The 14,464-nt window shown below is 39.3% G+C and overlaps 1 protein-coding gene and 1 long non-coding RNA gene across 2 annotated transcripts in view; one reads left to right on the forward strand and one right to left on the reverse strand.

Annotated features, from left to right (window-relative positions):
• Nucleotides 1-14,464, reverse strand: part of LOC148425588 (beta-1-syntrophin-like) — a 44,142-nt gene that overhangs the window by 27,273 nt on the left and 2,405 nt on the right. Inside the window, exon 2 of the mRNA XM_088411566.1 lies at nucleotides 179-428. Coding sequence (XP_088267692.1) covers nucleotides 179-428 — 250 coding nt within the window. The remainder of the gene's footprint in view (nucleotides 1-178; nucleotides 429-14,464) is intronic.
• On the forward strand, nucleotides 9,843-13,787 carry LOC148425589 (uncharacterized). Its single transcript, XR_015865221.1, has 3 exons — nucleotides 9,843-9,939; nucleotides 10,575-10,882; nucleotides 12,731-13,787. It is a non-coding gene; the product is annotated as an uncharacterized LOC148425589 (long non-coding RNA).

Raw genomic sequence — 14,464 nt, forward strand, 5'->3', positions numbered from 1 at the left:
TTTCTGCTTCTATAATCAGAAATGAAAAAATGTGAAGTAAGACACTAAATACTGCATGTTGTTCACAATAAACAAAGTCACATGTCTGACCTACAGTAACAGTAAATAACCGTGTGACAACGGCAGCAGGCACATGATGAGGAAATGGTGCAAGGAGCACAAAGAATGTATCGGCTACCTGTTGTCTGGATCTGCTGTGGTCATGGCTCGGGTTACGTAACACATTCTAAGTGGAATGCATCTCCTGTCGCCCTGCAGGGACAGGGGGGACTGAAGAGGAGGAGGGCTTCGACTCTCCGGGGAGGAAGAGGAGGTGGTGAATGGAGAGTTCCCGAAACGCGGCGACTCAGGCGGGGGGGTTTCCCATCCGATCTCTGACACAGGTGAGCCCTTTTTCACGTACGGCGTAGCCTCTCGCATGTACTTGACTGGACAAGGAAGAAACAGCAAGAATGTCAGTCTGAAACACAAATATATGACTGAAGCTGGTTACTTCATCTGTCAATGAAACTGTAGTTTCTACAAATTAGTAATATAAAATAATGCCCAATATACGGTAATATTTTTCCTTTCTTTGAACAGACAGCAGGAAAATTAACAATGCAGTGTGCAAATGTAAACAGATAGGTGAATCACTTTTGCTACAGGCTCATTTTTCGGCTGCAGCTAAGCTACGCAGTTTGACAAAATGCTCCTGTTAGTTTTGGTGGTTGTGCTAATTTGATCAGGCAAAGACAGTCAAACTGTCTGTCTGATATGCCAATATTTTACCAATTATTCCTTCAAATGGTAGACAAAAATATCGCCACAAAGGTGATTTGAAGATAATCAGCTCATAACTGTATTTCTCCTGGGCTCCTTCTATGGAATTTTTGTTATTTTAAAATATTTTTCAATTTTAATCAGGTCAGTTTGTAGTGCCCTGATTGAATGTCCCTTCAGAACAACGTTGCGTTGTTCACATTGTGAGTCGCGACTCCCGATTCATTACGGGTGGGAGGGAGGAACGGTTTGTGCAGTAGAAAGTCGTCACCATTATTGCATCATGCTTCCAGGAAGAACTTCAAAATAAAAGTGTTCCAAGGCGTTGATGTCCAAACATTATTTGGTATGGTCCGACAGAGGACCGTGGTCTTAGATTTGAAGGTGCTGATCTTCATCCTAGTTGCTTCAAACTCTGCTGCGAACCGCTCCAGAGAGAGTTTGAGATCACATCATCCTCAAATAGCAGAGATGCAATGCTGAGACCCCAAACCGGAAATCCCCAACATCTCTAATGTGCCTAAAATTCTGTCATAAAGGTAATGAACAAAAGCGGTGACAAAAAGCAATCCTCGTTGGAAACTAATTGGACTTTTTGCCGGTAATGCGTGCCGGTAATGCGGACTAAACTCTGACATCAGTCGTACAGGGACCAAACAGCCTGTATGGAGTTCGGTACCCCATGGTTCCAAAAGCACTCCCCACAGAACTCCCCGCGGGACAAAATACAACGGCTGGAGTTTGGTGAGGCAATATTGTAATATTTATGATTTATGTGCAGAAAATGATTGGGGCCACACTGTAATTAGAACGTCAAAGGTTCTGGATTTGAATTACAACTAGGGATGTTCCGTGTAGCGCTTACAGGGTCTCCAGTTTCCCTCCACATTCCAAAAATATCCATGTCTGTTGACTGAAGACTCTACAGGTAAGGAATGCAAATCTTGCCTTTCACCCAAAGTATGAAAAAGAATTCTCCAGCTCAATCATCACTTTGAAGGGGAAATCATAATTATAACAGTTGTATTGATACAGCGACTAATGTGACTTTTCCAGTGAGTGCAGGAACCGAGAATAAAAAGCTGGCTGATGGCACAAGACACTCAGTCCCAATATGCAGAAAACAAACAAAAAACAATACAACAACATTTGGTCGCTCCACGCAATGAGAACTAGTGTCATAACAGCACAAGATTGTACAGCTACATTCGTGTTCAGTTTTGATCAAAGAGTGAGAGGTAGATCACATACGGACAGAGTGACACATACATGCGTATCTCAAGTAAGGGCTCAATCAGTCTATATCCCACGTTTGGAATCCTTGGTATGCTTGTTACACTGAACAGACATATTCCACTCTACAGGCTGTTTATAATTGGAAGATGGCTGTTGGCATTTGGGTTTCAGCATACGACGTATTGTCAAGAGACGCATGGTGAAGCAATAACAAGCCTACCCGCCAACCTGTGGACGAGAACAAACAGGCTTTGGTGCATGGAGCTGTGGCTTCATGCGACTGTCCTCAATAGCCCTCCGATGACTGTGTTTGCAAAAGGAGAAACACCCACTGAGTCACATCAGCAATGTCAGATTAGAGAGCCAAATAAGGGCTGATGATTTGTTCTAGCGCATGGTAACAATGAACGACCAAAGGCAATACATGATGAAGACCCCCAGTAATCTGCTGCATCCGGGACTTGACAACCGTGTCTCGCCAAGCGACATGTTTGGCTTAAGAAAACACTGTTTTTTGGTTTGTTTGTTTTTCACATTTAAATCTAAGATCATTCTGTGTCTTGATTTCTATATGTACACTGAAAATCAAACCCGGTGGCATTTTCTGCAGTCCTAAAAATTATACAAATCAAAGGTTTTTTAAAAAATCTCCAAATAGTAATCTCATTTAAGCATGGCCACAAAGAGAGCTTTAAGACTTTTCTTCATTTGGAAAAATATTTACAAAGTGCATGTAAGGATGTGTGTCTATTCCCAAGGGAGCTGTCTCTCTCAAAGCACCAACTATGCGTAAGAACCTATAAATGAGTGAGGAAAGAAGATGTGGAAATGGATGAGCATGGGAGTTGCTTTGATGAATGTTTTATCTAACTATGTAAAAAAAAAAAAAAAAAAACACCCTGATGAAACCTTTGATAAAGGTAGAATGATATGCAATCTTTGTGAGGAGCATACTCACTACAAAAGCAGCTCAAGTTTAGCCTACCACAGCAATGCAAAGCAGCCAGCTGCGACTGCAGCCACAGCTTATGACGGGAAATGTCATGCAAATGTTGCGAGCCTAAGCAAGCTTTTTTGCTAATCTAAACAACAGAACCCCACATTTGAGCAAGTCTGTAACGGACATGAAGCAAGATGTTTTAGTTTAATGATTTTTTTTCTACTCATTTGGCAATTGATAAAGGAAAACAGCAAAACTCCTCCAGATGTTTGACACTAAAGGTTGCAGCCAGTACTTGGGACTAGTCTCAGGTGGAGCAAAAGGTAAATTGTTACAACAGCATCTGTTAAAGAAAATGACTGAAGCCACTTTTTTGTTGTTATACATCAATCTTTTCATCACAATAACACAATATGCCCAAATCAGAGGTTTTTAACCTGGGTTCGATGGAACCCTAAGGGTTTGGTTAGTCGGTCTCAGGGCTTTGGCGAAACCTTGGCCGCGGTCAAGATACTCTCAGTTCATTGTGTCAAGTTATGACGACACCTTCCACTTGATCGTCACTGAGTGCAGATAATCACATTACATTGTTTGGCCAATCAATGCTATGTGGAATTTAGTGTTCAGTAGTCAACGTGTGACTGACCTGGTAGAATGTCGTGTAATTTCTTTCTTTATATTTTGATATTTTAAAAAAAAAGAAAGTGGTCGGCCTTGGATTTTTTTTTTTTTTTAATAACATTTGTTACAACATATTTTTGCAAGCAATCCTTTAAAAAACAAGAAAAGGAATAAACATTGCTGTGAAAATGACATGAAAGTGGCACTTTCTAAGGTAGAGCCATGCATATCGGAGCTGGTCTCTCAAAGGCAACAGCAGAAGTCACACTGATTTGTAGTTATATGCCATTTGTTGTGAGCTCAAGGAACAAGGGGATGTACTGTAAAAATAAATAAATAAATAAAAACACTTGTTGAGGGTTTTTAACAGGAATTATTAGGTTGAGATAAAAAAGATCGTGATGAATTAATCTCTCAGTTTTTCAATCTCTTGACAGCACAAGTTAAAACATCTAACCACAAATTAATAAAGGCATCGCACATTGTGATAGTCTGACATCCCAAATTTGTTGTGACATTTACAAGTTTTTCCAGAAATGATGGCTGGGCTCCAAATTTTACAAGCTTTCTAACTGCTTCTGGAGATCGTTTGCGCAAATCAACCCGGCCAAATTGTTTTTCTTGTAACTACTCTGCATCTCATTTTGCTGTCACTGAAACAGCTCTCCTGATGAATGGCAGCCAAACACCAGCGACCAGCTGCTCGGCCCCTGTTAAAAACCCCATCCGCTTGTCAAAAACCCCTTCACTTGTTAAACTCTACTCAACCCCATCCAATTACACGTTTTGTAAATACGGCAATTTATTTCCTCTGAAGCTGAAGAGTGTTGACAGTAACACAAGTCGTGCAATGACTTCATCAGTCTCATTAAATTGTTTTTTGCCCAATGTTGTTTCTTGCGATATTCACCCAAGGTGAGGGGGCCTTCCATATGCTCTGAATGGGAATCTTAATTGGTGAGCGGATAAAGAAGGAGAAACTTCATCTCATTAGGCCTGTGACGAGTAAGGTAGGATTTGAAAAGAGAACGGGTTGGAGGCCGAAAGGTAGCAAAAGGCTCGTATGAATATGGAATGAAAGCTTCCCTTGTAGGCTCTGCGCAGATAGCTAGATATATTACAGCAGTACAAGGCTTTCGCAAGACTCTCATGGCAAGACTTTTAGAATATTTCTCCAAATTTGAAACACAGTTCCTCCGACACCACAATGTAACTTTATGTGTAACAAGAACATAACAAAACCTGGTTCCAAGCTCTAATCTTGATTCTGTGCTGGGAAACAACTACTAATGCATTCTACATTGGAAGTTTTTTTTTTTTTGGACTCTGGTTGAAAATGAGCCATGAAAACATTGACATGGTCGCAAAATACTATGCTTATCTCAATTGAGTCTGGAAGGGATTGGCACTCCCCCAGTTCCTGTTCCCACCGGAGGATTACACACAAACAAAGCACTTCTAAGTGGATCTCCCCAAGGAGGCCAACTGGAACATCTGTCACGGAACCTCACCAGTCACTCAAATAACACACACAGATCAACTAAAATGTTGGCATGTGAAAAGATCCCTCAGCTCAGACAACAAAGTCATCTATCTCTAAGTGCTGTACTTGGAAGTGTAATCCTCCCTGAAGTACAAAGATGTTTAGCTTGCATTGGCAATGAACTACTTTGCCTTGACCTGATGAATAACCAAAGGAATACGACGCTTGAATATTGAAGGTCAAACCAACAGACTCCCCTTTTAAGACTGTTTGTGAGAAATTCATCCAGATGAACATTTGGCCCAATTCAAAGCAGGCCAAAGGTAACCAATATCCATCCGCTTTGGCCCAACGTGGGTTCCACCATGTCGCATGTCGTGCGAGAAAAATGACCGAAAAATACCACAGTGATGCTGACCAAATAAGTACGTTCTGCACATGAACGAGAGGTAAAGCCTCTTCATACTATCGGCGGTGGTAGTCTCTATTCTTCATTGTTAGAAAAAGCCTACTGGAAATTTCCTTACGGGGGCAGGATATTAAAATGTAAACAGGGCATACCACTATCTTTTTTTGTTCACGATGAACTTCCACGCGAAGCAAACCCCCACGCTACACTGCTGACATAATGCTGACAATGCTGATATAAATACGACACAACCGGTTGGTACCCGTGCATTCCATAGCATGGCTTTCTTCACTTTGTGTACATACCCTTACGGCAGTGCTTCTCATTTATATTTTGTCAAGCCCCCCCTAGGAAAGAGAAAACCTTTTGCGCCACCCCCCCCACTCCATGCGCTGTCTATAAATAAGAATATTATCAATAAATAATAAACATTATCTATAACACACCTGAATGTGAATCCCTTTAATAATAAAAAAAAGCAACATAAATAAATCAGCTTTCAACAACTGTTAATATTTTTTTACAGCATTTGTACAGGTTACAGTTTAGTCTAAACCAGAAAAAAATGAATGAATTATTTTATTGCAATCACACATCACATACATGTCAAATCACGAAAAAAAACAAAGCCTCTTCCCTGGGGTCACCCCCCCTTATACAATGCCGGTCTCTCTTGCACCATACTGACAAAGTCATCTTTCTCACGTTTCCATCCCTACAGACATTGTACATCGAAACGTGGAGGGTGACGATGTGCAAAATGAGAAAAATTGTCAAGGCTTTTTCCTTGTCTTTCACCCACTTTCGTTAATTCCAGTTTTTGCCCCCGGGCACTGATACACTAGCTTATAGCCAGTCGGAGTGATCAAATGTTATGATGGTCCAACAGCGATTCAACATGCTAATCCACCAATAATTTTCCCCAATGCCAATGGCCCAGACGTAACAATGGTGCTCCCTGACCTAATCAGTCGGTGCATACAGACACCTGGACTGGTGTATCTTGGCCCCTTATATGGTTGGAGGTACCCAAAAGAGCAATCTCGCTTGTCGTCCAAAGGCTGGAAATGTTTGAGAGGGGTAAGGTCAGAACACAACTCAACTCTACATAATTATTCTGAAGGTGATTTGCTTTCCTGCATGCTTTACTAACCAAGTCCCATATTCCAATGCTGCGATCTATGCCATCTGACAAAGTGCTTTGCAAAACCTTGTACCAAGGCAAACGTTGCACTGTTGAGCCATGCTGCCCTTCTATGGTCTGTTAAAATCATAGTTTTCTTGTAGTAATTTTAGATTCCTATTTTTAATTTTGTTATTGTATGTTCTTTTTGTCATTTTTGGTAAGCTACTTAACTTTGCCCTGCTTTGCTTCTGAATGTTGTTAATTGTTGTGTTTGTTACTGCTTTAGTTGTGTCTTTGCTTGCTTGAATCTCAACAAGTAAGCTTGTGAATGAAGTGTGCGAAATGCATAAAGCTGCTTTGCCTTAATTGCCTTGTGTACTGTTGAAGTGTTGTGGTAACTTGTTATGAAACGTCTTGTTAATTTTGGAGTTTCCGAGCGACCCTCTAAAGCAGGGGCATCAAACTCGTTTTAGCTTGCGGGCCGCATAGAGGGCTGGACCAAAAATCAAAGTATATATTTATATAACTTTGATAAAAACAACAATTTTAGACTATTACTCTTTTTTATTCTGTCCAAAATAGTATAAGCATAACATCACTATCAATCATAACGCATAGGCATTGCTACTGATCATAAAATATTTCAAGTTTTCATTTATTTTTTCACATATTATTTTCCATTTTCATCTGAGGTTGACTTTTTCATAACGCCTCCCAACACTTGGCATCAAAATATTGTGTACTTGCAAAAAGTTATTTGAAATAATGATCTTGGAATCTGCTGTACAACTCCTTCCAACACTTGGCATCAAAATAACTTGTACTTGCATAAAGCTGTTTGAAATAATGATCCAACCTGCAGTTGTCCAGAAATGGTTTCACACCACTTTTCCACCTTGAGTAAATATATACAGTACTTCTCCCTCCTTATTTTCATTTTCTATTGTTTGGTGAATTGGTTGATCAGAAGAGCACTGTCAAACAAATCTTTTTATGACAGCAATGAGGAACCAGTCAATCATTATCAATTACGGGAAGAAACTCGGGCTTGGTCTTGAAAACATTCTAGATTCCATACTGAAGATGATTGGATTCTCAAATAGCGATGGGCAACTGTCAGCCCATGGTCCACATGCAACTTCACTGAGAGCCACTTGGTTTAATTGTATTTAAAAAAAAAAAAGGGAATCTTTTGGGGGTGAGAGGAATTTACAAACAATTGCCCCAATCCAGCGAACCTTTGGTTCAACATCTGCATAGTCATTTATTTGCAGATAATTTTCAATATTTTTTGTTTGTTTAATCAGTTATGAGGAGCAATTTTTTTGTGGGGTTTATCAATGATTTTCATCAATCATAAATGGCCAAAATAATCCTCTACTCCGCACACGCACTCACACTGTGGGGCAGTATACTGTAAAACCTGATGCAAAGACAACTAAACGATGGTTGCCATCTAATAGCGAGTGGAGATATTACAATTTAATAAACAAACAAAGGAAACTCACAATTTGTAAGTAGGTCAACACATTGCAAACGGGCCTGTGGACTTGATGCGTACTTGATGATTTAGCTCCTATTTTTCCCTTCATTTATTCAATCGAAGTATATAAGCCTTTGGATAAGAACGAATCCTCAAAGTTTTGCAACGACCCTTAAAAAAATAGGTCAAACAGCAGAAGACATAACAATAATTACACCTGGAGGCCTTTTTGTCCTTCTCTCGCAAAGCTTGGAGAAAGCCTCATCACATGTTTTGGTTGTGTAAGTGTACTGTATACAAAGGGGTGGAGTGAATAATTCCATTATCTTCAGCACAAACATGCTATTGTCATTAATACCATCATCATCCACTCTGAGTCAGTGTCTGAACAGATGACGGCTTTGCCACTGACTCTCTGACCGGAGCATCAGTCTGGACAACAATGGCCCTGACTGAATTTAACGATGGGCACACACTAACGCTGCCTCATCACACTTGTCAGGTGATGACAAGCTTGGATTGCTGGGTGCCCAAATGAAACACTTTCAGGCCACTGACTCATAGGCTTCCTGCTCAAGTAGGGCAAGATGTTTTGATTGCATCCTTTTTTTAGTCAGCGTTCATCCGCAGAAGACAGTGGAGTGTGCAAGATTATGGGAAATGCACAACTGTACATTTTCAAAAAGCTGGTGACATTTTGTTAGCCATCAATTGAAGAAAAGCATTTTAAGCTTTTGCTTGGTATCCTCGATAATCATTCTACAAACCGAGTACTCCTAAACGCTTTGTTGCAACTAATGAAAAAAATTCAGCGTACTCAGAACTACCACAAATTCATACAAGATTGAAAGCTGAAGACATCATTTTTTAAGTCGTTAAAAAGACGTCTTTAAAAGACATCATTTCATGGTCTCAATTTGGTTGAAAAGTGGAGGGTGAAAAAATGTCTATTTTTTTTCTTCAATGTTTTTAGGGCCATTGGACTATCTAGCTGCAAGTAGCAGTTGCAGGGTGTAAGATGCTGGCAGGCAAGGCATATAAAAATGCACAAAAATGCCCCTTTTAGTAGAACTACAAAAATAATCCTTATTAATATATTTCATTCCTGCAATTCTTTCTGGAATAAATAAGAACTACTGGCTCAACAAATTTTGAAGTAAATGTGGACCTCATTGGACCTCAACTTTTTTTTAAATAAAATTTGGACTGCAATGGAGGACCTTAACACCACACAAATTTTAGTAACGACTTTCTGTACCAGGACCGGATTCAGTCCAAAATCCGACATCCAGATGACGTCTGGTGCTGGGTGGGATAAAAGGACTGTCTGACAAGTCGTTTTTATTTTTGTCAAGCCAGCATGCTGATATTGTTTTACCTGTGTAAAGAAATAATGTACACGATTCAAAGCAATGTCCTATGAGTTACAAACTTAATTGTGTGCAATTCAATTGCAGTTGCGCTATTTCAGGACCTTTCATAACCAGACTAAGGACTGTGAAAATCTTGCTAGTGTACATTCTACCAGTGTGCCCTACTTTTTTTTTGTTTACTAATAAGGATGCATTCCTAATGGACCTTAATCTGGGTATCAAGGATATCAAATAAAAACCCAACCATCTTTTCATTGTCAGATTACCTCAAGATTACCTGAACCTACAAGATTCAATGCAGGGAGCGTTACATAAATAACAAAGCGCATTGGGTTTTTTCTTTGCCTTTGTGGTGACACTTAATATCCTTTCAAAATAGCCCTGCTTTAATGAAGGTTGTTAAAAGATCATGAAGAGGAAGAGGAAAGCAGATGTGGTGTTTTATTGATCGTTAAACAATTGCAAGAAAATTAAGTGCTAAAAAGATGCATGAGGGCAGCATGGTGGTGAGTACGTCTGTTGCACAGTTCTCAGGTTCTGGGGTCAAATCCCAGTTGCAGCATTCCTGTGTGAGAGTTGCAAATTCTCTCGAGTGTTTTCTTGGTGTACTCTGGCTTCCTCTCGCATTCCAAACACATGTGCGTTAAGTTCAATGGATACTCTAAAATTCCCATGTGTGTACAGTACATTTATTCAAGTACTGTATAGGGGTGTCACACTTCTAATTTCAAATTCAATTAGCTAAGAAAATAATGCTAATAATAAATTTGACTGTGTATAAAAATCAATTGCCGGGATAATTGAGCATACAATTTAGGGAAAACCCGTAATTTGGTGAAATTTCAAAAAAATTCACATTTTTTCACAAATTCACAAAAGAATTTTCCTGTGCCATCTGTTATTTTAATAAATTATTAACCAATTTAAATCTCTTGACCTTTGTATCTACTGGGAAGCATCACTACACTGTTTCTTCCTCACAGTGCTGTCAAGATATTAAAAAAAAAAAAAAAAAAAAATATATATATATATATATATATATATATATATATATATATATATATATATATATATATATATATATATATTAGGTTTTCTGACAAACAACAAAATTGTAGCGTTCGTCATTTGTTTTTAACAGATGCAGTTGTACACCTTTCGCTGTATTTGAGAGTCCCAAGTTCTGGCTGCAACCTTCAATTCCAACCATCAGGAGAAAGGGTGCCATTTTCTTTGATCAATTTTCAATTAGAAATGAACACTGAAATAAAACATGTCCATGGATATGCCATTGCAGTCTTGCTCAAACACATGGTGTTCTCGCGTTTTGTTTGACAAAGAGCTTTGCTACAGATTTCTACAATCTCTGGTGCTATTGTGAGCTGTGGCTGCAGTCCTACCAATGTGCTTTGCATTTATGTGGAAGGCTAAACTTGAGCCACTTCTGTGGTAAGCAAGCTCCTTCTTACAAAAAATAAAAGATCACTCTACCTTCGTCAACAGTGCCTTTCGGATGTTTTTTTAAAGTTGAATTTGCCATTTAATGGATTGACGCCTCTCATATTCTCTTCTGTTTTTACATTTTCCTTCTGTTCCTTCACTTGCCCTCCTACCCACAATAGGAGCCTATCAGATTATGCCAAACACAACTAGGGCCAATCAGTATCCACTTCAGGGTGTACTTGCCCAACAACTCAAGCACAAGAAGCCTGATGGAGAAAAATGAATCTATTCATCATCCAGATAGCATAAAGTAAGAGATTAAAAATAACATGAATGCAATTAAAAAACTAACGCTTTAACTACTCGTAGGACTGTAATTAAAGAATTGCAATTCATCTCAATCTTACACCCCTATGATATTATCTCAGATTGACGATACAGAGCGAAAATAAATAAGGTTAAATACATTTGAGAAAACCTGCTTTGCTAAAACTGAATAGCTGTAATGCTTTGGGTTCACGTCATTAGTTTATTTATCATGTCGCTAATGAATCTTAGGAGTTTGAAACAGAAATTTGGAAGATGATGTTAGCTCAGTTATATGCTTTTGTGACATATTGAAGCCCTTTTGTTCTGCCTGGGGATTGTTTAATCAACACTGTTGAAAGTTGTGAGGTTTTTTTTGCATATGACATTATGATTAAATATGATTTTGTGGCGGTGTCATTTTGAATTTGGTATGCAACTTTAAATGATAGCAATATAAAGAATAATGACAACTTCAACAAGTAGCAGGGTAACACAAACCAGATAGTGTTTCTTTAATTTCCTGAAAAGAAGAGATTTTGGAGGCGCAGGTGTTCTGCCTGACAGCGAAGATATGTAATTTGAAGATTCATATGGTTTTTACAGTTATAACAGCCCTCAGAGGGAACCCATAACTACCATGAGGCCTGCTTTGAAAATGAGTTTGAATCTGCTTAATAAATTCTCACCATTTCACCTCCAAGAACTGAAAATGTCTGCAGTAATCCTCAAAGAGTTTGATGGGGGTGAGGTCAAGATCCCGTCGGGCCCGGTCATGTTGTCTCAAGCCACAGTCATCCAAACATGCATTTATGGTCTTCACTTTATGCACTGGGGCACAGCAACGCTGGCCGGAGAATGACTTTTCAAAAACATTGTTTGCTGAAGCTAAACCACGAGGTTTGCCCACAAATATTTGCCTTATAGTGTACATAATATTTCTGACAAGTGTTTGCTCACACAATCTTGAGCACACAATACACACAAACTGTTTCACGTAGCTAACTCGCTTCCATCTGCTTAACGAGTTAGAAACCGTGCTAAAGTATATGCAGATGAATGCTTCCGGAGAGATGCGCGTGAACGTAAATTGCACAAATGCACAGCAGACACACGTCCCACCCCACCAATCAGCTTCTTCTTGATCTCTCTCTACGGTCCTAACTGCTCCTCTCCGGTCTCGGAAAGCAACTTACAGTAAAGACTTAGCGGAGCTCTGGGGATATCACAGATCACATGTTTCACTGGGAATGAAACTTAAACGCTTGGGTAAATGGATGAATGGCTTCCAGGTTTGCAGAAATCCTTTACTGACTGCATATCCACTGCTTTTCCCAGATGAGCGCACCACAACCTCCCGGCCCCCATATGTACCATAGGTTTCTTCACATCACTTTCTTCGCCTCCCTCATTAGCTCTTCTGAAGCTTTGGTCTCCCTCTTCGCATTTCTCCATTAAAATCCCAATTCTACTCTGCGCTCTCCCTCAGTTCCTCTGCTCCGCTCCCTCTGCCTATTTTTCTTATCCATTCTGTTTTCCCCTCTGCAGTGGCTGCATTCCCCCTTGCTCCCCTGGGAAGGATCATCACTGAGAGTGTGCATATGTGGCCGCGTGTGTGCACATGCATGCGCTACCAAGTGAGTGAGGGAGATACTCGTCGTTCAAGAGTCCTCATGGGAACAGGAATAAACCCAGAAGTGGGCACTTGCATGATACATTTTCCCGTGTTTGTGAGCGTGTATGTGTGTGTAAAATGATGTTCACACATCAGTGTACTCTACTATCAGTCCAATTTTCATCTTCTAAAAGCAACTGTTTATGTCGGTAAACTCACGGGTGCAGTGAGATAGCAGGAAACTCGCCAGATTTGCGCCATGCAAAGAAAACAGCAGCAAAAGGAGTTTGAACATGAATGTGCCTCTCATGGAACTCCTGGTTACATAAGAACCTTCCTAGAAATGGAACCCATTTTTTGTGCTCCAATTAAAAATACAGTGGTACCTCCAAAGGCAATTGATAGATATTTCTCCTGTGATGTCCCACCACAGTTACCGTGATGGAGATCTGGGTGTTGTTTTGTTCCGGTGCTTGATGAGCATTTTGGATAACATTGCTGATATTTACTTATTTGGGCAATAAAGAAAGGGCAAATGAAAACAAACACAAGTTGTTCCAGTCAACTATTTCCGTTTCAAGTCTAGCTATTCATAGTAGGACCTCCAAAGTGGAAAACAAACAAACACAGATCACGCAATAAAAAACTATACGTATAGTAGGTTTTTGTCTCAAATCATCATCAAAAATCTTTTAAATTTCAAAAAAATATTTGTCGTTGTTTTGTTAGTTGTTTTTTATGTATTTATTCTTAACATTCAAATATTCTGTGTTGTATCCAATGTATATGTGTATTTGAAATGTATTAACATTGTGAAGGTATATGTGTAATGTTCTAGCAATCAGCAGGTGGACCACAATTTAGTTAATTCAATTTTGTTGGGAGAAGTGTGGCAATATGATTTATGGCTAGGGTATTTCGAGATTGTTAAAAGGGGGTGTAATTAAACAAATTGTATTCATAATAATTATTTTATGTTTATAGATCATACTATAAGTATTCTTTTAATGATGTGTGTATTATTATTGTTCCCACTTCTTTTCAACCATGATTTTTTCACATTTGAAATAAACGAATATACTAAAACCTTTAGTAACTTGAAAAGCAGTCTATTAAGAGACACTAAAATTCTTCACTGTCATACAAGTATAAAAAAAGTTAACCACCATTCACTCAATCTCAGGCCTCCTCCCCCAATCCAGATGTCTGACATTCAACTGAGAATGTGAGAACATGATGTCACAGAGCACCCAGATGGCCAAAAAGACAAAGAACAAAGAGTTGTAGAAGCAGAAGCGCAGATATGACAAGCTTTGCAAACTGTTGGCTTAGTTGAGCAACTTTACAGTTGTCAATTCTTTCTGCTATTTTTATGACAATTTGAATGCCCAAATTTGGCTGGGTTGTCTGTACACACTTGTTCCCTGCAACATAACTACTTCCCATTTAAAGGTGACCAACAAGAGTTTGCTGCCAGTCCTCTCTCAATGCAATGCTAGTATGAGCCATTAAGATTCCTGTAATAATACAACATTAATGCAAATGGACCTTTTTCTCCTATTAGTTTGAAATGTCTGGCTGCTTTTGAATGCACCTAGTTAGCGGCTAGCGCTAAGGCTGGAGACTTGTGCATACGACAATGTCAGTGTAACTGACTCGTTTCTTAG

The sequence above is a fragment of the Hippichthys cyanospilos genome, chromosome 3 (assembly GCF_059441005.1).
Source record: "Hippichthys cyanospilos isolate Australia breed blue-spotted pipefish chromosome 3, RoL_Hcya_1.0, whole genome shotgun sequence".
NCBI lineage: Eukaryota > Metazoa > Chordata > Actinopteri > Syngnathiformes > Syngnathidae > Hippichthys > Hippichthys cyanospilos.